Source organism: Cervus canadensis, chromosome 18, assembly GCF_019320065.1.
Source record: "Cervus canadensis isolate Bull #8, Minnesota chromosome 18, ASM1932006v1, whole genome shotgun sequence".
NCBI lineage: Eukaryota > Metazoa > Chordata > Mammalia > Artiodactyla > Cervidae > Cervus > Cervus canadensis.
Window position 1 is genome coordinate 10,123,417 of NC_057403.1, and position 24,755 is coordinate 10,148,171.

Consider the following 24,755-nt stretch of genomic DNA (forward strand, 5'->3'; position numbering starts at 1 on the left):
GAATAACATAAGGGCCCTTTCACCAAGGGGCTAGCAAATCATGTTTCCAATCTTTGACCCATACTTGGTCACCAAGTGCAAACTCATGAATCTGTTCCCCAAGGGGGAACGGCACCCTTTCTTGTACAAACTTAGTTACTCAATTTATTACCTTACCGAGTTCCATCTGCTGTGAAATCCTATCCCGCCTTACCTGAGGCAAATTTGTTGACACCTGTTTTATTATGGGAGGAGGCCTCCCATACACAATTTCGTGTGGAGAATAGCCTTGGGACTGTGGGGTCATCCTGAGTCTGAGCAGAGCCGTCGGAAGCAAGTACACTCAGGAGCAGTCAGTCTCTCTGATCCACTTGGAGAGTCTTTAAGTGTCCGGTTGGCTCATTCCACCATCTCAGAACTCTGGGCCTATATGCAGTGTGCAGTTTCCATTTGATGTTTAAAGTTTTGCTTACTTGTTGTACTAAATCAGCTACAAAAGCCAGGCCATTGCCTGATCCAATGCTGGTAGGAAATCCAAATCTGGGAACTATTTCCCTAAGCAGGCACCAGGCTACTTCCGATGTTCTTTCAGTCTAGGTAGGAAAAGCTTTTACCCATCTCGGGAATGTACATACCATGACCAGGAGATAATGGTAGTGTCGGTGAGGTTTCATTTCAGTGAAGTCCACTCGCAGGTGTTCAAGGGGCAGTGTGCCTTTCAGCTGAATACCCGGAGGATTTTGTCTGAATCCCGGAGAGGCAGCATTCACCTGTGAGCAGGCAGCATGGCCTAGGTGGATAGCCTGGTGTGTCTGGCTTACCAGACTGTGTGCCAGCTCCTCCAGTACCAATAATTTGCCACTTGGCAATTCCCACCATCCCTTTTCAGTCTTGATGGCCCCTTCCACTTTGGCTAACCTGACAGCCATTGTCCTTGTTTTATCAGGCTAGTGCCATCAGTATATAGGACCAAATTAGGGTCTGGAACCTTGAGCCCTTCTTTAAAACAAACCCCAGATACCTCACCTACTCTTTGTAGATCTGTGCCTTCTTCTTTGACACCGGGTAACCTGCTTCCATCAACAGCTGGAGCAGTGCATTTGTCCCTTCTCAACATTTTTCCTTGGTCTCAGCAGCCAGCAGCAGGTCATCCCCATATTGTAAGAGTCGACATCCATACTCTTCTGGATGGAATGAGTCCAGGTCAGAAGCCAAGGCTTCCCCAAAGATGGCTGGGAAGTTTTTAAACCCTTGTGGGGGAGTCCAGATGAGGTGTTGTTTGGTGCTCCCCACTGGATGTTCCCATTCAAAGGCAAAGATGTGCTGTAACGCTGAGGCGAGGCGTGTGCAGAAGAAGGCATCCTTGAGATCTAGGCAAGTGTAAAGTTTAGTCCTCGGTGGGAGGAGGCTAAGTAAGGTATAGGGGTTTGGAACAGTGGGGTGTAAAGTCACAGTAGCCTGGTTGACTAGCCTGAGATCTTGTACAGGCCTATAGTCCTGTCCTCCTTCCCTGTTGACTGGCAGGATTGGCACTTTCCAAGCCGACTGGCACTCTAGTAGAATGCCTGCTTGTTTCAATCTATTGATGTGGGGCAATATGCCGGTTCAGGCCTCCATCCATAGTGGGTACTGGCGCTCTCTAACAGGGATGGTGCCTGGTTTGAGTTCCATTATCACTGGGGCGTGATGTTTAGCCTGGGGGGCGGGGGGGTTGTCTTCCACCCAGACCTCAGGGAATAATTGAGTTAGCTCCCTCATGCTCTTCTGGCCCACCCGGTTCTGCCTTCAAAGGCTCATGCAACTTCCACTCATATTGGGTTGGTATTGAGAGAGAGGGCAAATAAGTCATAGAGTCCGTCCAGAAGGTGGGGCTCTCCTCAGGGGAGAAAGTCACTTGTGCTCCTAGTTTGGAGAGCAAGTCTCTTCCCAACAGGGGTACTGGGCACTCAGGAATGTAGAGGAATTCAGGAATCACTTGGTGGCCCCCACCCCCGCACCATCTCACATTTTCTGGGCTGGCAAAATGGTTTAATCATCTCTTCTCCCGATACCCCAGTTACAGCGGTAGTCTTTTTGGACAGTGGTGCCACAGGTTTTGTTACTACCGACAGTCCTGCTCCTGTATCCACCATGAAGTCAATGTTTTGGTCCCCCACTCTTAAGGTCACCATGGGCTCTCAGGGACCTGATATCTCTGAGCCCTGGCAGCCCTAGTTAATTTCCAAGTCAGCAAGCCCCACAACTGTGGGACCTTCCTCTCCTTCCTTGCCTTAGGGCATTCATTCTTCCAGTGGCCAAAACCTTGGCATTGGGCACACTGGATTGGCTGTAACGGGCCCAGGGCCTCCCTTGGGACTGGCTGAAGGACTGTCCTGTCCCTGGGGCAGATGAGGTTTTCTGGAGGGCCCGAGACAGACTTTGCCAGAGCAGCAGCTTGCACTGTAAGTCTCTTGTCTGTTCTCTTTCGTTCCCTCCAGCTCTCTGGCAGAGCGCGGTCTCTGCTTAATTCCAACGTCTCCCTCCCTCTCTTGTCAGTACTCCCCGGGAGAGGCGGGTATAGCTTGGGCGGTTCGGTTGGAGCCGGATCCTGGAAGTGTTGGTCAGAGGCTTCTGTCACCGGGATCGGAGCCTGCCCAAACAGCGGCTCTACGAACTCCGGGAAAGCTGGCAGAGGAGCAGCGGCTGTTGCAGAAACTTCACCTGGCCCTGGATCAGGCATTAAGGCGGCCTCAGGTTCTGGTGGAGCACTGGGAGGCAGGCGTGTCATTATCCAGCATGGGGGAGGGGTCAGGTCATCCCTGTCTAAATCGTGTAGAATTTCCTTTTTTATCATCAGTCAAATTTTGTGCCCTTCATATTTTTCCCTTTCCCTTCTGGATACAGAACCTTGTCCGAGTAGGAGGGTCTCAAGCTAACCCTAGCCATGAGTCAATAGATGGATATTGATCCAGGTGTCCTGGTTCTCCTGTGACTACTGTGTAGATTGCTTTCACTATTTTTAAGTTCACGGTATTCTCTGGTGGCCATCCTGCTCCCATAGGGGGCCATTCGACCTCACAGAGTATGTGGAGGCAGTTAGGCTTCATCTTCACCCCATAGTCTCCTCCCAATCCCTTCTTTAAAATTGTCACTCCAATACAGTTGCCTTAGATTCACTTCCCCCCATCTTGCTTACCTTCTCAGACCTTCTTGGACTTTTCCTTTTCATTCTGTCTCCGAAGTTCTCAGTACCCTATGTACCTCTCACATTTCCACTCAGTGACACTTAAATTGCCATTCTGCCTCCTTTCTAATTGGGGTGAGAAGAGCCTTACCTGCCAGACCCCAGAGGGAGAAGGGGGATCGGCGTGTCTTCCCCTGCCGGTCAGCATAGCTGAACCAGAACATCACATGGTCCAAGACTGTTTCTCCCTTAAAGTCCATTCTGCCTTGGTGGGCTTGATCAGGTGCGAATGAAAACACAGATGGGTTGAATATCCCATGACCCAGGGCATCTCCGGAAAAGCCAATTCATACTCACTTCTGTATCCCCCTCCTTCTAGCCTAACAATTCCGAGGGGGTCAAGAATTTCACAGCAGACAGGACACCTCCTGGGGGAGGGCAGAATACGAGCATACAAGGACCAGTTTCCTATCCTAAAAATCCCCTGGCGATCACTTGGTAATAATTTTCCCCGAGACGGCGTGGACACACCTCCTAAATGACCATTACAAATTTCCTTCCTAACCCTAGCACGCTCGTCAACCTGTGTACCAAGCAATCGCCGCCTGCCTATTCCAGGCTCCTGTGGGTCCCCGCTCTTTCTAGTCCCTCCCAGGGGTTGTCAGGCCCCCTCTTCCACCCTGCTGGGTGGGCTCCTCCTCACCTGAGCGCTCAGTTCCCCTGCTGCAGTCCACTACCTGATGACGTGAAAGGTCCGGGTGTTGAAAAGCAGAATCCTTCCAGAGGGGCGAGGCGCCTTCCCCCCTCTAGGAGATTCAAGCTACAAAGCCTCGGGGTGGCATCAAATGAGACCTGTCTCCTCAAAGTGAGGAGCTTCCCGCCCAATGCACCAAATGTTATAGCCACGCTTTCAGGGAAACAAACTCACTCAGAAGGACAATGCAGATAGTGGAGTGCAGTTTATTACACCAGCGGGCCCAAGGCAGAGTCTCCTCTTAGCCAAGGACCCCGACCAGCATTTGTGAAAATCTTTTATACCCCATGTGTACGTGTCCAAACCCACCACCCCAATCCCTTGATGCTTACAAAGAAAGGGTAAATACAATCACAATAATCCCATCATTCACGTGTTATGTGTTCAAACAGTTAATTATCAATAAGCCCACGGTTACATTCCAACCAGTTAATAACCGATAAGCCTGTGCTTACATTCTGATAGATAGTGTCCAGAGGCAGGGGTGATTATTGTCTGTCTTCTCTTAGGTGATGAGTAACTGGATATGATCGTCAAGGTTTCCCTGTCCGGAGGGGGTCTTATCCTTCCATTGTCGTTCCCACAGGCACTAAGCAGAGAGTTCAGAGTCCACTGGAGAGGTGGCCGAGCACGATCAGCACAGACAGGCCTGAGATGGAGTCCAGGCCCTATGAATTCCTTCTTCACATAAGACACCTCACTAAAATGAGAAAATGCAAATATGAATTTTATGTGAAAGTTTCTCTTTTTTTTATATGAACTAACATTAAATATGTTAAGTATATATGTCCCAATTCATTAATGCTAGAATGCTTTAATATATTTATTGAACTCACAGAGTTTTTAAACAAATTATTGACGTGGGAGTTTATAACATGTCCCACAGTGCTTTTTTCTGATTGTTCATCACTATTAAACTTATAGATTATATAGAGAAATCTTTAAGAAGAAATTTTTCTGTTCCAATAATGCTATTTTACAATGTTATGTTAGTTTTGCTATACAGAAAGAATAAATGATACATATACACATTTCCCTTCTTGAGGAGATTTCCTTCCCATCTAGGTCACCACAGAGCATTGAGTAGAGTTCCCTGTGTTCTCACCATATTTTTCAAGTCTCACTTCTCATTTGATTTGTTAAGAACTCTTACCTTATTAAATCTATCTTTTTGTTATGAAACATCCCAGGACTTTATCGTTCATGCCATCTTTTTCTGATTAGTTCTAGCTCAATATCATTTACTATTTTAGACTCCATTAGAACATGCTCAGATGACAACATGAGTGGTAAGTGGGTTAAATAATAAGTAGGCATTAGCATTTGTGAAAACGTTTTGTTTGTTAATTTGATTACTTCAAGCAAAAATTAATCATTACACTCCTCAACTTCTCCTCGCTTCGTTGTTCCTGTAGGTTTCTATCTTGACGTCTCCTCTGCACCATGCTCCTCTGTCACCTCATCTTGTCCAATGTTCTGTGTTTGTGGTCTCTGTTCTGCAGGCTGCAGATCCTAGTTCCTCTTGCTCTGGTGTCTGCTCCCTGGTGGGTGAGGTGGTCCAGAGACTTGTGCCCTTATCCCCTTGAGAGGCGGTTGATTGTTACTATTGTGACCAGAGCCTGCCTGGATCTTGAAGTCCGCTTCGCCTTTCCTCTGTGGCTGTCACTGTCTGTGGCGGGGTCTGCTTCCTGATTGGTGGAGCAGAGGCCCCAGATCTGAAATGAGCTCTGCTCTGATCTGTGGTGCTTCTGATCTGGTGGGACTGGAGCACACCCGCTGAGAGGGAAGCCACTGAGTGTTGCTCCTCTGGGGATGTTCTCCTTGGAGAGTGCTCTGCGTGTCATCTTTCATGTGCTGTGCCAGCTCTCCTGTGACCCTGTGTTGGCATTGATCTTGGCCCCACCTGAACCATGGGTATGTTGGCACTTGACCCTGGTGTCTCTCAGATGTTGTTTTCACCAGGTCACCAGCAGAGATCCACTGTAATCATATCCCAGGTGTACATTCATTGTGGAGCTGAACCTGCTATGGTGCTATGGGGGCAAAGTAGACTGTGACCTGGCCCAAATGCCTCATGTGCATGCCTACAAAGTCTACAGTGGCTAAAGCCAGACTGGTCTTGACTGCCAGAGCTTCATTTCCATCCAGATGTTCTGTTGGGGCTGAGTTTACCAAGCCAATTGTGGGGTGTATTACCATGGTTTGTACAGATGCAAGAAGAGATCTCAGCTTTTCTTGCCTAATGGCAGGGTCTTGGCGCTCAGCTGTGGTTTCAGCATCACCTATACATTGGGACCACCCACAGGAGTGTGTTCTGAATGTGCCCCTGGAGCCCATGAGTCTACCCTGGTGGGGAGGTGGCTGGGGAGGAGGAAGCAGCTGTGGGGGTCGTGAGATCACCCACCTAGCTGGGACCCATGCCTAGCGCCTGGAGAGTCCGGAACAGGCAGAGGGGCAGAGAGGCTGCAAAGAGGTTCTTTCCTTCGGGCATCACTCAACAGCGCCGCTCTGCTTCTCTGGTGGTTCAGGCTTCCTCCACAAGCATCCCATTTGCAGAGCTCCTCCCTCCCTCCCATCCCCTCAGGATGTCTACTCATGGCAAACACAGTCCTCTACCTGGGTCTGCTCTCAGAACGCCACGTTCCAGCACCCAGCCCTTGTCTGCAGTGGAGGACACCCTCTCAGGCTGGGTGGCCACGGCAGGGATCAGTACCCTGCTTACAGGTCTCACTCTGTCCTGCACGCTGGTTGCCGTGTTCTCTTCCCACAGAGAACGAGGCTCCCCTTGTGTCCCAACTGAACTCCCACCAATGAGGGGCTTCCTTGGATGTGGAGACCTCTCCTCTCTTCAGATCACCCCAGGGTTTTGCGGGTCCCATCCTGCTTCTTTTCCTCTTCCCTTTCCTCCATCTCTCTCTTGTCCTACCTGGCTCAGCAGGAATCTTTCTTGTCCTTTCAGGTGTCCAAGTTCCTCTGCCCGTGTTCCTCAGGGCTCTGTGAGAATTTTTCCACTTCAAGATGTATTCTTGATGCTTTGGTGGAGAGAGATGAACTCCACGTCTTCCGAATCCTCTGCCATCTTGACTCCTTCTATCTCGGTTTTAAGCTTAATCTAGCCAAGTGTATGCCAATTTTATGCAATTATGTAAATTGTAAACTATATTCCACAACAATAGTAAGTAGAATAACTTATTATTTGATATCTTTCAGCTGTGTCTTCTCACGACACCCAGGGTTTGAGGTCCCAAAAGCCAGGCTTAGAAGATTTACTCCCAACAGCAAAGCTAGGAATATATGAAAGATTTCACCTTGCAAATTTACATTTAACCAAAGACTGGGAATATATGAGGGCATGTAAAGAGCCCAGAGCATGTTATGATGGACACAACCAAGTTGGTTCAGTTTCCCATAAAGTAAACATTACCGCCAAAAGAAATCAAGGATGTGAATCAAATAAGGAAAAACCAATTTCAGATGACCAGTTTCAGCCACCAACATCTGCAGATAAGTGGATATTTGTCAGCAAAGATCCACATCATCTCTTGAAACATACATGTTCTCTGAAGGGAAATGTAGAAAATCTGGAAAGTCATCTAGTCTCTACTGCAAATACTCATTCAAACCTATACTCTGAGCATAGCTGTCTATTAAATATACATTCAAACATGTCTGGAAACCAGAAACTTAAACATGAGGGGGAAAATTCCCAATACAATCAATTTGAGGGATCCTTTAACAAGGGTTTCTTGTTCTTCAACCAACAACTCTTTTCTCCTTGTTCCAAAATCTGTAATGTTGATAATAATGGGAGAGACCTTATTCAACCATCATTGTTCAATACATATGGACGTATAATTAGTGTGGAAGAACTTTCCAAGTGTAACAAAATGAGTAATGCCTTAAGCAGGAGCTCTACCCCCAATAATTACAAGAGTATACATGATGGAATGAGAAGCTCTTCATGCAATGAAACTGGCCATAATGTTGACCAAGACTCATATCTCCTGAAACAACAGGGACATCAATTTTCAGACAACAATTCTAAACATCATAAGTGTAGGAATATGTTTTGTCAAAGCTCAAATCTTACTATTAATACTTATAAGAGTATGGATATTGGAGAGAAGACTTATAATTGTTATGATTATGGTAAAGTTGATAACCAGTCTTCAAAACTTATTCAACAGCAGATAATTCAGAGTAAGCGGAAACATCACAAGTGTAATACATGTGGAAAAGTCTTTAGTAACTCACCAAATCGAAGTAGAGATAGGAAAGTTCATACAGGAAGGAAACAATTCAAATGTACAGCATGTGGCCAAACCTTTAATCAGAGTTCATATTTAACTGAACATCTGGGAATCCATGCTGGGGAGAAACCATACAAATGTACAGAATGTGACAAAGTCTTTATCTGCTGTTCATGTGTTACACAACATCAGCAAATTCATACTGGGGAGAGACCTTATAAATGTACAGCATGTGGCAAGGCTTTTGAGGAGATTTCAACTTTAACTCAACATCAGCGAATCCATACTGGGGAGAGACCTTATAAATGTACAGCATGTGGCAAGGCTTTTAAGCAAAGTTCAGCTTTAACTGAACATCAGCGAATCCATACTGGGGAGAGACCTTATAAATGTGCATCATGTGGTAAGGCTTTTAAGCAAAGTTCAGCTTTAACTAAACATCAGCGAATCCATACTGGGGAGAGACCTTATAAATGTACAGCATGTGGCAAGGCTTTTAAGCGGAGTTCAACTTTAACTCAACATCAGAGAATCCATACTGGGGAGAGACCTTATAAATGTTCAGCATGTGGCAAGGCTTTTAAGCGGAGTTCAACTTTAACTCAACATCAGCGAATCCATACTGGGGAGAGACCTTATAAATGTACAGCATGTGGCAAGGCTTTTAAGCAGAGTTCAGCTTTAACTGAACATCACCGAATCCATACTGGGGAGAGACCTTATAAATGTACAGAATGTGGCAAAGCCTTTCTCCTTTATTCACTTCTTACTCGACATCAACGAATCCATACTGGGGAGAGACCTTATAAATGTACAGCATGTGGCAAAGCCTTTCTCCTTTATTCACTTCTTACTCGACATCAACGAATCCATACTGGGGAGAGACCTTATAAATGTACAGCATGTGGCAAAGCTTTTAACCGTTATTATTTTCTTACTCGACATCAGCGAATACATACTGGGGAGAGACCTTATGAATGTACAGCATGCGGCAAGGCTTTTAAGCAGAGTTCAGATTTAACTCAACATCAGCGAATCCATACGGGAGAAAGACCTTATAAATGTACAGAATGTGGCAAAGCCTTTATCCGTTATTATTTTCTTACTCGACATCTGAGAATCCATACTGGGGAGAGACCTTATAAATGTACAGCATGTGGCAAGGCTTTTAAGGAGATTTCAACTTTAACTCAACATCAGCGAATCCATACTGGAGAGAGGCCTTATAAATGTACAGCATGTGGCAAGGCTTTTAAGCAAAGTTCAACTTTAACTAAACATCAGCGAATCCATACTAGGGAGAGACCTTCTAAATGTACAGACTGTGGCAAAGCCTTTATCAATTATTCACTTCTTACTCAACATCAACGAATCCATACTGGGGAGAGACCTTATAAATGTACAGCATGTGGCAAAGCCTTTTCCCAGAGTTCAGGTCTTTCTCGACATCAGAGAGTTCATGCTGCAGAGAAATTTTAGAATTGTAAGGAATGTGGCAAAGGATTTCCTCACAGCCATCACCTCACTCACAATCAGAGAATTCATACTGCAGAGAAACCCTAGAAATGAATCAGTGACAAAAACATTGGTCCTAAATATCCAATGCTGAAAAAATGAGTGTTTTCTTTGGAAAGATACATGAATGAAATAAAAAAAAGTAGAGAACCGCTTAATCAAACATCAAAAGTAACTCAATACCAGAGAATTCATACTAGAAAGCATGTCATTAGTACCACTTTTGTTGAATTACTCTAAGCAGAAACACTGTAGCAAGTATTCCATAAGTAAAACACATACAAAATTGATATGTTAGTATGGATCGCAAGATGAAGGGGTGGATATTTGCAGAGGTATAATTATTATTAATGTATCCTTGCTTATGTTGACGTTATTTGAGATTATTAAGGAACCAAAACGAATGTAATTCAACTCTCAAATTACTACATGCTGTGATTTGTTTCTACTTTATATATAAACTTATGTTTTTGATGGTTGTTGCCCAATGGTAAGAGAAGCCCTTCTGTATTAAGTGGGAATCATTTACATTTATTCTCCAATTTATAAGATTTAGAACAGAGTCGTGTTATATACACACTGAACCTCTGAATGGAGGTATTTGTCACTGATGTCAAACACCTCTGTGGTCACCATGATGTAAGTGTTCAGGGAATAATTCAAAGTAAGACAGAAGTTTGCTCTAAGTTTTCAATAATTATGTCACTTGCTCTCTAAGCATAAAAGAAGGATAGTTCATGAAAATTGAAGGTATTTTTATAACATCAACATAGAGAAATCATGCATATTATCTGGCAGGCTTGAAGTAAGGACACCTTCTCTTCTATCTGATGTAAGTATAGAAAACTCTTTCTGGAAAAGTCATATTAATATAATTAATATCCATCCATGTTTGGTAAATTAGCCTCCATTTTATAAACCATATAATCACATTCTCAGATCATTTCATCAGAGAAACAGGAAAGTTTTTAGAAGCTTGTAATGTGTATTTTAATCAAGGATCAAACAACAATTGTAAAAGGTTTTATTCTATCTGTGTAAAATTAATGTACCTTAATTAATAAAAGCGAATGGTTTTTCAGTGTTACAATTGATGTGGAATGAATGAAGGGTTAACGCACCACCAGCATTAACCTCTCCCACCTATTTAAGGTTGCAGGAAAGGTAACGTAATGATAAACTATTTGTAGCACAGGGCGATGGCATCTGTAGAAATTAGTTCCTTACTGCCATTAAACCTCTCATAACTTCATATATTTCCCACCATTTCTACATTGTATCTCCTCTCCGATTTTTATCTACATGGACATCGTGGTGGTTCTAATAAGAAGGATCATACAGAGTACTGTTGAGAGCTCCCCTGAACTGCTCCATGCTGTTGCTGCCTCAGCATCTGTCTGGGGAGCAGGCAGCCTGCAGGTCCTTGAACTCACACCAGCCAGTCCTGTGAGCACCTGCACTAGATGACCCCTTCCTTGGGACCAGCAGTCTTGCTGGACCCCAGGGTCTACTCCACAGGCCCCCCTTCAGTGACACCCTCAGAGCTCACCGAAATCATGCTCGTCTTTGTTTGAAAGGACCCCTCCACACTCAGAGTGTGGGGTCCAGAGCAGTTCACCCAGGGTCAGGTCTGAACCCCAAGTACTGGAATTTTCTCTGCCTGGTTCTAGCCTTGACCTTCCTCAGGGGACCTCAAGGCTTGCTGTGAGTTCTCTGAGGACTTAGAGTCATAAACTCACCTGCTGCAATTGTCCTTTGTTCTTCTTTTAGCTAAAACTTTTCAGGGGCTCATTTAAGCAAATGTAAGTTTAACAAAGTCACAAAAAGAATAATCAACAGCCATGATGGGAAAATTCTGAACCAAGATTTATAAAATCTTACCCTGTATCATTCTTAGCACATGTGTCTTGTTAGGCTTAAAGGAACTGTTTTCTCATGGCTTTGGCATACTTTGAATGCAATATATAAATATCTGAAGATATATACATAATATGATTTATATAACACACATTGATTACAGGATATAAATATCTGAAGGTATACATGTTAGCAGTGAGAAAACCAAGAAGGAATATGTGAGTGTATGTGTATTCTTACACATTGAACTTAGAGAATTTAGAAATGCCAGATCAAAACTGGTCATTTCAGAATTGCAGATGATTGACTAAACACTATAAAACTTGTCAATTTGTTGATTAATCTGTTTTGTCTACTTTTCATGGAATTCATTTCCTTAAATGTCAAGAGGTTATGTTTTTTAAGGAACTTCAACACCGTCCTCCCTCATGACTGCACCAGTTTACATTCCCTCCAGCCATGTAGGAGGTTCCCTGATCTCCAAGCCCCTTCAGCGTTTGTGATATTATTAGTGGGCTTTTTGCTCATTGTTATTCTGACTGGCATGTGGTGATATATCCCTGTACCTTTGTTCTGCATTTCTTATTGTTTAGCGGTGGTGAGCATCTTTCTCTTGCCTCCTGCCCATCGAGAAGATTAAGCTGCCCCGCCCAGCCTCAGCAGTTGTGGGGCACAGGCTTAGTCTCCCCACAGCATGTGGAGTATTCCTGGACCAGGGATGAGGCCCTTGTCCCCTGCAGTGTCAGATGGATTCTCCACCCCTGGGTGACCAGTCTGTTTAGCTTTTTTTCCTTTGGGACAAATATATATATATATATATATATATATATATATATATATATATGGAATATAATTGCTTTACAATATTGTGCTATTTTTGCTGTATGAAGTCATCAGTCAGCTGTAAGTATACATAAGTGTTCTCCCTCTTGGCCCTCCCTCCCGTGGTCGCCGTTTCACCCCTCTCCTCAGCACAGAGCATCAAGCTAAACTCGCTGTGGTAAACAGCAGCTTCCCACCAGCTACCTATTTTAACCATCAGTTCAGTTCAGTTGCTCAGTCGCGTCTGACTCTTTGAGACCCCATGGAGTGCAGCACGCCAGGTCTCCCTACCCATCACCAACTCCTGGAGTTTGCTCAAACTCATGTCCATTGAGTCAGTGATGCCATCCAACCACCTCATCCTCTGTCGTCCCCTTTTCCTCCCCCTTTCAATCTTTCCCAGCGTCAGGGTCTCTTGAAATGAGTCAGTTCTTCACATCAGATGGCAAAAGTATTGAACTTTCAGCTTCAACATCACTCCTTCCAATGAATATCAGGACTGATTTCTTTAGGATGGACTGGTTGGATCTCCTTTTAGTCCATGGGACTCCCAAGAGTCTTCTTCAAAGTTTTATCCACGGTGGTGTTTATATGTCAATGGTCCTTTCAATTGGTCCCCCTCTTCTCCTGCTGTGTCCATGTCTGATCTCTATATTTGTGCAAATATTGTCTTAACAGATATGTATGGAATTTAAAATATGGTATTGATGAGCTTATTTATTGAGCAGGAATATAGGCGCAGAGGTAGTTCTTAAGCTTTTCCATGTTAAGCTTTCAAGGCATAAAATACCTTGACAATCATTCCATGCATTTTACTGTTGTAACCATGTGTTCTGGGAAACAAACTGACTCAGAAGGACAATGCAGATAGTGGAGTGCAGTTTATTACACCGGCGGGGCCAAGGCAGAGTCTCCTCTTATCCAAGGACCCTGAACAGTTTTTGTGAAAACTGTATATACCCTCGTGAACTTGCTCAAACCCACCTCCCCAAATTCCTTGAAACTAGTCTGGACAAGGTAAAAGAGAGATACGATCAAAGTTAACCCATGATTCATGTGTCACAAGACTAAATAAACCGTGGATATTTATCAACAGGCCTGTGGTCATAGCCGGATAAACAGAATGGAATTTACTACTTTGTTCTGTTACAGAGATAATTAACATATTCTTTTAGGCAACAGAGTCCAAGTACAAGTCCTGAGGCTCTTTTATGAGTGGGCGGGGTGGGATCTGATTTTCCATTGGTATGCCATTTCTACAGACACCGGGGCGCAAAGTTCAGAATCAAGTGGGAGGGTGACCGTGCGTGTAGCCTAATGCTCACAGCCTGGCCTAAGACGGAGTCCAGCTCTGTCTGTTTCCTCCTTCATTACTAAGTGAAAGAAGCCCATTTGAAAATGCTACAAAAAGTAGGATTTCTACAATATGACTTTTGGTGTAGGTAAATGTTCATATGTGTGCTCAGTTGTGTCTGAGTATCTGTGATTCCAGGGGCTGTAGCCTGCCAGGCTCACCTCTGTCCATAGATTTCCCAGGAAAGGATACTGGAGTGGGTTGCCATCTGTTCTTCCAGGGGATCTTCCTGACCCAGGGGTTGAACCCGCATCACATGGATGTCCTGCATCGGCAGGCAGATTCCTTACCACTCAGTCACCTGGGAATCTAGTAAGAAATATAAAAGAGATTAAAAAGGTCCATGATTCCTGTGGGTTTCAAAGGAGGGACTATGAATATCCTAAGTCTAGAGAACTTTCAGGACCATGAAATAATTTGTGTTAAACTGTCATGATGGACACATGTTATTAAACATTTATCTAGAGGTATGGAGTGCACATTCCTACAAGAGGAACACAGGGGTAAACTAGAGAGTTGATCTATTTACTGCCCATGTAGATTCATCAGTGGTAACAAATGCTCACTCTGGTGGGGAAAGCTAAGTAGGGAGATTGTCCACATGTGGGAACAAGAGGTATATGGGAAATGTCTATACTTTATTCTCAATTCTGCTCTGAAACTAAATCTTGTACAAAGTTTGTACTGGTGAATGCAGACTGAATATTTTTTAGAATACATAATATGAGAAAGATCAATATGTTTCTATCTTTAATTTTTCCTTGGTCATTATACTTTAAAGATGTGGGAAAATAGAGCTCTCTAAATGGAGCAGACAAGTGAAAGAAAAATTTAAAACAACTCCATTTTAGATACCATTACAATTCTGAGCGAGAACCCCTCCCGAGAAGAAGAGAAAAAAACTTCGTCAAACCAGCCAATCAGAAGGAGACGAGTTACCCTCCTCCCCTAGGCAATCGAGAAGGGCGGGAGAAGTCCCTCACCCCACCCCCATCCCACCAAGACTTCCTGCTTCCCCGGCTGCACAGTATACACTAGCCGATCCCCCTAAGTTTTCCTTCCCGCGCACCGTAGGAATTAGCCAATCCCCTTAAGCTTCCCTTCCCGCCGTCCCTGCTAGACAGGATAAAAGAGACTCGCCGCTTTCTCTCGGGGCTCCTTCACCATTGTGTGAAGAGGGTCCCTGCTCCAGCTTGTAATACAGTTCTTCATTGCTTTTGCATCCATGCGCGGCTCCTGTCGTGTTTGGAGGAATTCTGCAATCCGGGTACAACATATGGAGGCTCGTCCGGGATCCCCCGAGCCCTTCAGGACCCGCGCTTCGGAGGACGAACGGCCGGTAAGCAATAACAGCAGGTGCATCTGTATCAAAGGGGGTCCAATCTGTATCTGTCTGTAGCTGGAAATTAAACCTAGGCGGACGCGCCGATAATGGTCTCCAGCAGTGGGCCGGAGGAGACGTCTTCCAGCTCCCACTCTGTAGTCCCGTATATATATATACCTGTGCGGGGACTACTCTGTACTTTCTTTCTCGGGATTGCGCGCTCTGTTATTTGTCTGGTGTGTTGTCTTGTTTGTTCATTGTGTGACTGACTGACGAGGGGACAGACCCAAACTAGATGCTCTCCGCTTACCTTAATAACTGGATTCAGGGTCCAGAGTACTCAGGGGCCAGCTTGTCTGCCAATGGACCAGACCCAGCGGCCGCAAATGGGACCCTTTTGTCCCTGGTCTCCTCCTGACGCAGACAACTGGCCAGAGTGCCCCGACTGGTAAAGAACAAGAGACTTCATTAACCTCTCTCCGCTTCCCTCTCTCTTTCCTCTCCTTAGCCATTCCTATCCTTCCCGTTTTTCTAGTCCCCCGGTCCTGGATGCAGGAATCTGGTCGAAGGGCCTCAGCTTGAGTTGAGGGTTGGAGACTGATCACCTCCTCTGGGCAGAGAACTCGAATTTTCTGATCTGGTTTCTGGCAGGGCCGAGTTCCAGTCCTCCCTTTTCTGGAAGCCCAGGGAAAAGTCCCTTAATGCCTGGGTGTCTGGAGGTGGCAGGAGACGTCTTAAGTCCACCCCTTTTGCCCCTCTTTCCCTCCTCCTCCTCCTTCTTCTTTCAACCTGGCTTTTTTTCCTCCTTTTAAAATCTTTGAAGACATCTGAAGTTTTGTGTCTCTGTAGAAGGTTTTCTGAGAGACTGTATTCTTGTATTTAAGGGAGTGTCTGATGAAGACTTCCAGGTTTATATGTGTGTTTTAACTCTGTTCTGTGTTGTGATTTGTGACAGCTATTTTGCTTTGTCTGACCAACATTTAGACCTGCCGCCATTTTGTTAAAACTTGATTTTCTTTCCCTGTGCCTTGAGACCAGGGCTCTCAAGAACACTTATTTAGACCATCTGAGACTGAGAGAAAAAAAAAAAAAGAAAAAAAAGCCTTTTAAAATGTTATTTGTTTAAATTTTATATTGTAATATCTAATTTATGACCAAACTTAGAAAATGAAGATAGATCTTGCCCTGTGTCTGTCTAAATATGTTTTGGTATGTCTTTGTCTCTGAAAAATATTTTTAGGTTAATTTGTAAATGGCTTAAATTTTAAGCCAATTTAATTGGCTTAAAAAAGGGGGGGGGGTAAGCGCTTACAAATCTAATAATTCTAAATTAAACAATAAATTCCAGGTTCAGGTGAACTGAGAGATATTCAGTATTAAATACCTGATATTAATGTTTGTTTGTTTGTTGCCCTATCTAATACAGACATGTCTTAGAGTAATTAACATTAAGTGAAATATTTTCATTGTACCTAGGTTTAATATAAGTTAAATATTATACCTGTTACAAGTTTGTCGACAAAGAAATTACCTTGAGTAAAAAAAAAAACTTGTAAAAAATGTAAATGAGGTATGAGTTTGTATATAAACTCTATTAAAAATAATTATTCTTTAAGAATATCTATTTAAAATAGTCTCTCCAGATTAGGGTAACTTGAATTTCTAAGGGTTGTGCTAAACTAAGTATTGAAAGTCTATTAAATAATTAGGTCATTGCCAAATGAAATAAGATTTTGAAACATTTACTACTAAACACTGATTTCCTTTTACAGAAAAACTAAAGAGATTTGGGACTATAAATGAATAATGTTTGATGCCATCCTAAAATGTTTTAAGAAAACAAGGGTTTTAAAAATTATCACTGGCATTTATGCTCACCAATCTATAAAATGCTAATATAAAAGTTAGCTCTTGGTTGCTAAAAGAAAGCAAGAAGTATGCTTTCAGTAAAAAAAAAAAGTGTTAAAAAATACTAAAAAGAGTTATGCATGATCAAGATTTTCTAAAATTAGATTACAATTAGTTAAATAAATAGATTTTGTTATAAATGACAGTCATAAAAAACTGGTTAGAGCCAATTAGGTAAAGCTTTTAATTAATCTTTTCGATAAAACTTCCTGAATCGAATTCTTTTAAATTTCCCTTGACATCTAGCTAGCTTTGGGGTGTTTCAGAGGGCCCCTGAAACATCCCAAAGAGAGATATTAAACTGTTTATTTGGTTGGTTAAATTAAAAAAAAAAAAAAAAAAGAGTTCACCTAGATTTGTTAGGCAAAATCTGTGACAAGCCTTTGGTGTGAGTTTCCCAGCCCTGTTTTATATTAAAAGTTCAGTCTGAGATCCTACAAGTGTTTCAGCAAAATAAAAAGTCTATGATCAATTCTGTTATGTGATATTAATGTAAAAGTTTGTTTCTGAAGCTTATCTCAGTAATCTATCTTTGGATGACGATCAGATGCCTGATGACCTGCAAGCAGGACTGAAAAAAGACAATTTAAGAGACAGTCTCCAACCTGGATAAGAGGACTTTTTATCAGCTACTCTTAATTAGCTCATGCACAATAAAACTAAAGAGAAATTAACTCTTAGATTAATTCCCACTTCCAGAGGCCCCTACACTGGACTGGTCTATAGAAAAGACAGCTGACCTGATCTCACCTTAAAATGATGCTCAAACAGGAAATACTACAGTACACCAGAATGAAAAGACAACGACATCAGAGGTAGACAGTTTGTCCAAGATGCTGGACCTGATTCATATGATCGTTTATAGTGTTCTTTTGACTTCTTAGACCTTTGTGTATAAATCAAATGCTTTTCTATCATAGGCCTGATTCTATGCCAGTTTTAAAAATCAATCCAATTGTTGGGTTTGTGGCCAATCACCTGTATCTAGTTCTGGGTTACTTTGGTAAATTTCTCTACTACAAGACTCTAACTGGTTGACCCTGAAAAAATTAACTTGAAAAAATTATAGTCATATTCAGGTCACTGTGATATTACTAGATGAGATCCCCTCACCAGGCCAATTAATAATGCCTACTCTGACTCTGGCCATAAATTTGAGCCTTTTTCTATTCCTCAAGCTCAATCAGAGCAAAAAAAAAAAAAAAAGTTTAAGCAAAAGAAAATATCTCCCACAATTATAAGATAAATTTATATAGATAACACCAGGCTATGGTAATTTCGGTTTAAAGTCTCCTCTGTGTTAAAAACAATTAAATCATACTAAAAATAATCAGTCTAGTAACACTAGAAAACTGGGCTGTGTGCCTTATAGATGGTGGTGCTAATGTATAATTTCTCTGAAAGATAAATGTTCGTGCAGAGTAGACTAAGTCAGATGACCTGAGATATACTGGGCTACATCTAATAGAAGCTCGTACATCTTACTCGTGACTTTGCTAGTACTGCTGGCTATGTTCTCTGTATTTCACCTGTTTTACAAAATTGCCATTTCTTACAGTGCCAAATGTGTGACTGAGGCCTCTGATAACATAATATATAGTTCCCTATGAGATCAAAAATGATGGCAGTGTAACTCTAGATATGAGAAAAAAACAACAAGAGGGAATGTTTTCCTGGACCAAGAGGCTAGTAAGACAGGTGGTCCAGAGAATTTTAGATACTGTTTTATGGCCTTGTCCAGTAACAGCACATTGAGTGGCCAGTCAACAAAATCTTTGCCAAACCTGAGAATAGACATTCTCAGCACCATGGGATAAAATGGTCATGAAATGCCCCCCTCAAAGTCGTGGTCAAGTTTATGAACAAAAAGGGGCTCTGCCAACTGAAGATTGACACTTGCCATCTACAGCTACAGCGATTATATCATGGCCACTGCAACTGCTGACTTTCAACGGCCCTGAAAGGAGTTCAGGGTGAAGATCAAGAATGAGACACTCGATGCTCTGGAAAAAACTGGCAGAACAGGCCTTCAGATAGTTAGATCTTTTCAAGAGAATTTATGGAGTCCCAATTCTTGCATCTTCTCATACCTAGAGAAACACTGACATCATTAATGGTGCCATCTGCTTTGGCTATTAAAAAATTTTACAATTAAAAGTCAAAATAGAGTACTCAGCGATGGTTTAGACATCCTGGGAAATAACCAGGTGTTACTATGAGTGCAATTTCAGATTAGACATTGTATTGCTAAACACTTGAGTTTTCTGAGTCGTGTCAGGCTTAAATGCCACCATTCTCAAAACAATGTCTGCTAGAAGCTAGTAACTTCTACCTTACTTTTTATAAAACTAAGCAACTGGCCACCTGGCTAAAAGTCTCCCCGAAGTGCCAGGTCCAGACTGGGTTTCAGGCCTATTCTTCTAAAAAAAAAAAAATATTTTGTCTATTAAAACTCCAGTTATCCCTTCTCCAGCTACTACTAACTGGGTATGTTACAACAAAATGGCAGACCAAGGGATTGAGATTTTAATCATACAAGGCTCAGGTCTAAGACTTGAGCCCCGTTTTGACAAATATCACAGTCATAGTTGCCCTGTTCCCTAAATTAAAACTGAGCAGGACTCTGTGGGGTGGCAACTCTGGAGTACAGATCTGCTGTACTGTAAAATATAGGCTTTATTCAGCCTCCTTCACCTTCCCTGAGTTCCAAAGGGTAGATTCAAACAATTGCTAATCAAGAAAGGAAAAAAATACAAAAACAGAGGGGAAACAGTCAAATGGTGGTACAGCCTTGAGACGGGTCCTGGTTCCTACTCAAAGAAATATGTATAACAATGTCTTTGAGTTCTTCTACAGAACTGGAGCCCATCCAGGTGAAAGATGGTAACTTCAGACTAAACACAAGATTCCTAGAACACAGCTGTGTTGCTTGACCACCAGCCAATCATCCCAGCGGTGCCTCCTGTTTCTGGGGACCAGTGATGACCATCCTGTTAGGTCTCCTGTTTGGCCCCTGTCTATTTTATCTCTAAGAGGCGCCAACAGTTTCAAACTAAGTTGCAGTTATTATAAGAGTACAAGCTGGTTTCAGATATAAAACACCCCAACTTAGATCAGGTAGAGAGAGACTTCTGCTCTGCTAGGCAGGCCTACGCCCAGGCACAGCAGGAATAAATTACAGAAGAAAGAGACCTCCGCCCCAATTCCCAAAAAGCATCTTGAGTATGAAGTCTCTCAAGAGAGAGTTATTAAGAAAAACACACTGCCTGTCCGTCCACCGTCCACCTGGAAGGGAAAGTCCGCGAAAATAGAACAAAGGAAGGTCCGACGACCAGAGTGAGAACCTCATGTAAAACAAACAACGCTCCTGCCTAGGCCCGATTTACATAACAGAGGCCCAGGGGCAGAGAAACATATAAAAAGAGGAGTCAAAGCCCTCTTCCTTCTTCTCTCTCTCTCCCCCCCGCAAGATGGGGCGATCTTCTCTTTGTGTCTTGGGAATCGACATGTCCTCACAACTCGAAGATGGATTTTCCGGCTATTATCTAAATAAATAGAGCTGTAACACTGATTTATTTAAGAGCTATAACACGGTCTGTCCTCCGAGAGCCGTGGCCCGCCAAGGGGCTTTAATGTCCGCCGTCACTCCAAATTTTTGTTGTGACGAGACAAAGAACCGAAGAACCAACAGTCGCGTGACAACATTGTTAGGATACAAAACAGAGGAAGTATATATGAAATGAATTTTGCATAAAACTGATATTTTTTATGTTAGGTTCAAGTTAGAATTTCCTTGTTTTTTCTGACATGCCCAGGTTCTGATAGTGCATCTTCCGTGTGATCCATTTACACCATGACAGATGATGTCCACTGGCTCTGGTGATTTCTCTGAGATTATCAGGCTATAGAGTTCATTTTTTTCCCCTCTGTCTTTAGACAAGGCTGTGGAAAAATGGAATGAGGAACATGTGAAAACCCTCACAGTTAATGGAGAAACTCCACATCTTGGTTTCTCTTTGCTTTGGAAAATGAACACTCACTGTGTTGATGATAGAAACTGGGTTTTGGGAGTGGGAGTTTTCATCACTCAAGCCCAAGTGTGATGTTTCCAGTACACTCCTCGCTCATATCATAGACATAGTCTTCCTACTCACATTTTTGCACTTTTTTTGTTTTTTGCCATCTATTTATTTATTTTTTTTATTATTAGTTGGAGGCTAATTACTTCACAACATTTCAGTGGGTTTTGTCATACATTGATATGAATCAGCCATAGATTTACACGTATTCCCCATCCCGATCCCCCCTCCCACCTCCCTCTCCACCCGATTCCTCTGGGTCTTCCCAGTGCACCAGGCCCGAGCACTTGTCTCATGCATCCCACCTGGGCTGGTCATCTGTTTCACCATAGATACATTTTTGCACTTCTTTATCAAAATATTTGCAACAATTCTATTGGTGCTAATCTGTTTTCACCTGTGTTGAATTTCTAAGATACAGCTCAACAAAACGATACAGGTTTTCAAGAAATAAAAGTTTCATAACCAAGAGCTCTAATTTATCTTATACCATTGTATATGTTTGCACCCTAGTGTATTTAAAATATACAAAGAATATCATCCACAAGTAGATGTATATATTTTAACCCATTAAAAAGAATCTTGATTTCATTGACATGAATAGGAAAGCCTGAAGTGAACTGAACATGAACTGATTTTATTGACATGAATATTGATTTTATTGACATAAATATGAATGAACTCTGCTGAACTGAACTCAACATGAATCAGTTCAGTTCCGTCGCTCATTCGTGTCTGACTCTTTGCGACCCCATGAACCGCAGCATTCCAGGTCTCCCTGTACATCACCAACTCCTGGAGTTTACCCAAACTCATGTCCATTGAGTCAGTGATGCCATCTAACCATCTCATCCTCTGTCGTCCCCTTCTCCTCCTCCCTTCAATCTTTCCCAGCATCAGGGTCTTTTCGCATCAGATGGCCAAAATATTGGAGTTTCAGCTTGAACATCCGTCCTTCCAATGAACATCCAGACTGATTTCCTTGAGGATGGACTGATTGCATCTCCTTGCAGTCCAAGGGACTCTCAAGAGTCTTCTCCAACACTACAGTTCAAAACCATCAATTCTTCTGTGCTTAACTTTCTTTATAGTCTAACTCTCACATCCATACATGACTAGTGGAAAAACCATAGCCTTGCCTAGATGGACCTTTGTGGACAGAGTAATGTTTCTGGTTCTTAGTGTGCTGTCTAGGTTGGTCATAACTTTCCTTCCAAGGAGTAAGCATCTTTTAATTTCGTGGCTGCAGTCACCATCTGCAGTGATTTTGGAGCCCCCAAAAAGAAAGTCAGCCAGTGTTTCCACTCTTTCCCCATCTATTTGCCATGAAGTGATGGGGCCGGATGCTGTCATCTTAGTTTTCTGAATGTTAGCTTTTCTTTAATAGTGTTAGTAAGTATATAGTCAATTAAATATATGTCTCTTTGCATGAAAATGTTACATATTTTTTTTGTTTTGTTTTGGTATTCTCCCCAGTTATATAAAGTTCTTTAAAAAAAAATACACGTATTTATGTTTGGCTGAGTTGTGTCTTGGTTGTAGCCTACAGAATCTTGGAGCCATGTGGGAGACTTTGTTGCAGCAGGCAAACTTTAGCTGTGGGTGTGGCATCTAGTTCTCTAACAAGGGACTGAACCCAGCTCCCTGACTTGGGAGCTAAGACTACCAGGGAAGACCCTAGAAAAACTATACACTTTCTTTAGTGTTGTCTCTGTGTATTTGTGTTTTACTAGTTAAATTTTAGTTCACATAAACTGAAGCAAATTCAAGATCTGTCATTTAATGAATGTTTGACAAAATATTTGCAAAACGGTGGAACAATAATGTTTTTTATTTTATATTATCTATGTGATGCATTCAAGACCCTGTAAAAACTTTTAGAAAGGCATATAGTATATATTAAGTAGTTCAAAGGATTATTGATGCTATCGGTAGTATTCTATCAGACCTGTCAATTTTGTAAAACACTTAAAATTCAAAGTTAAGTGTAAATTCTTACCTTAGTGGTCTACCTCTTTGCTATTCAGAACGGTCATTCATGTATCAGAATTTTCAAGATTACTAGTTAAAATAAGCTTGTTAAAAATGCGACACATTGGCCCCACTGCAGAACTCTTAGATCAGAGCATCATGCTTTTTAAAAATGTTTCCTGTTTCCTTGATGGGGGGCTTCCCTGGTAGCTCAGATGGTGAAGAATCTGCCTTCAATGTGGGAGACCCGGGTCCGATTCCTTGGTGGGGAAGATTCCCCTGGAGAAGGAAATGGCAACTCACTCCAGTATTCTTGCCTGAAAAATCCCATGGACAGAGAAGCCTGGCATGCTACAGTCCATGGGGTTGGAAAGAATCAGACATGACTGAGTGACTAACATGCTTTCCTTGATAGACAGTTAATCCTGTGCCACACGAGTTCAACTTTCAAAAATAGATAAGTCAGTGTTGATGGATTGTTTTATAATTCCTCTTCCATCAGAATAGTTTCTACAGTGGTCTGTAGATCATATCTCATTCCCTTCCCTGGGGTGAGAAATACAGTGGAAAATACGGCAGTATAAAAATTATATTCTTGTGTAACACCAGACATTCTCCTACATCAAAACCATTTCTCTGGCTGGTTTCATCTTGGGTCACATTAGATAGTCTTCCCAGGTTCATGTGGTTCATGTCCTTTATATTTCAGGGGCTGCTGACATTCCAGGATGTGACCATAAATTTCACTCAAGAGGAGTGGGAATGCCTGGACCTCGGTCAGCGGGAATTGTACCGGGACGTGATGTTAGAGAACTACGGGAATCTGGCCTGCTTGGGTGAGGATAACTTGCTTCCAGAATCCCTTATATATTCTCAGGGTTTTGGTTCATTCATTCTAGAATGTCTCCTGTAATTTTCTGCTTTGTCCAGTAGAGGTTAAGATCCCTACTTTCCAGGGGAAAGTAACCTTCTTTCTTGATGTAACCTGTCTCCTTGTTGTTCAGTCGCTAAGTGATGTCCAACTCTTTGCGATCCCGTGGAATGCAGCAAGCCAGGCTTCCCTAGCCTTCTTTAACTCCCAGAGTTTGCTCACATTCATATCCACTGAGTCTATAATGCTATTCAACCATCTCATCTTCTGCCACTCCCTTCCCCTGTACTCAATCTTTCCCAGCATCAGAATGACTACCCACCCCAGTATTCCTGCTTGGGAATTTCTTGGACAGAGGAACCTGGCAAGTTAGAGTCCATGGGGTCACAAAAAATTGGACATGCCTGAGTGACTAAACCTTTTCTTGGCTTTAGTATTCTTTACAGTTACAGAAACTTCTATCACCTTTTCTTAGCATTGTCTCTGTGAATCTGTGTTTTATTAGTTCAAATCTGAAGTACATAAGCTGAAGTAAAGTTTAAGCTCTGCCATTGAATGACTGTTTGTTAATATTTGTCAAAATGTATAAGAGCAACATTACTGATATTCATTATTTCTAACTAACCATATCTCTCAGGTGGGCAGGGAACAAAGCTTCCCCCACTCCTGAACATCCTCAAGAATGCCCTTCTGAGTACTCCTATTTCTCACGGGTGGAAAGGACCAAGCTCCCCCCAGTCCTGCAAATTCAGTGGATGACTGCCACTTGGGAAGGCTTCCAGACTATCGTATTAGACCCATTAAAATCTGTAAAACAATTGTTCTGCCCGTAGTCCGAGTCCCCGGTCGGGAAAGAAGACTCCTCGAAACAATGCAACTCGCAATAGGGGAATTTATTACTGACTCGA

The 24,755-nt window shown here is 42.6% G+C and overlaps 2 protein-coding genes across 2 annotated transcripts in view; both read left to right on the forward strand.

The window, feature by feature from the left end:
• Positions 1 to 9,636, forward strand: part of LOC122420399 (zinc finger protein 737-like) — a 494,626-nt gene extending 484,990 nt beyond the window's left edge. The window contains exons 5-7 of the mRNA XM_043435532.1: positions 7,107 to 7,288; positions 7,913 to 9,058; positions 9,143 to 9,636. Coding sequence (XP_043291467.1) covers positions 7,107 to 7,288; positions 7,913 to 9,058; positions 9,143 to 9,625 — 1,811 coding nt within the window. The 3' untranslated portion in view covers positions 9,626 to 9,636. The remainder of the gene's footprint in view (positions 1 to 7,106; positions 7,289 to 7,912; positions 9,059 to 9,142) is intronic.
• LOC122420582 (zinc finger protein 11-like) overlaps positions 1 to 24,755 on the forward strand; it is a 135,195-nt gene that overhangs the window by 65,056 nt on the left and 45,384 nt on the right.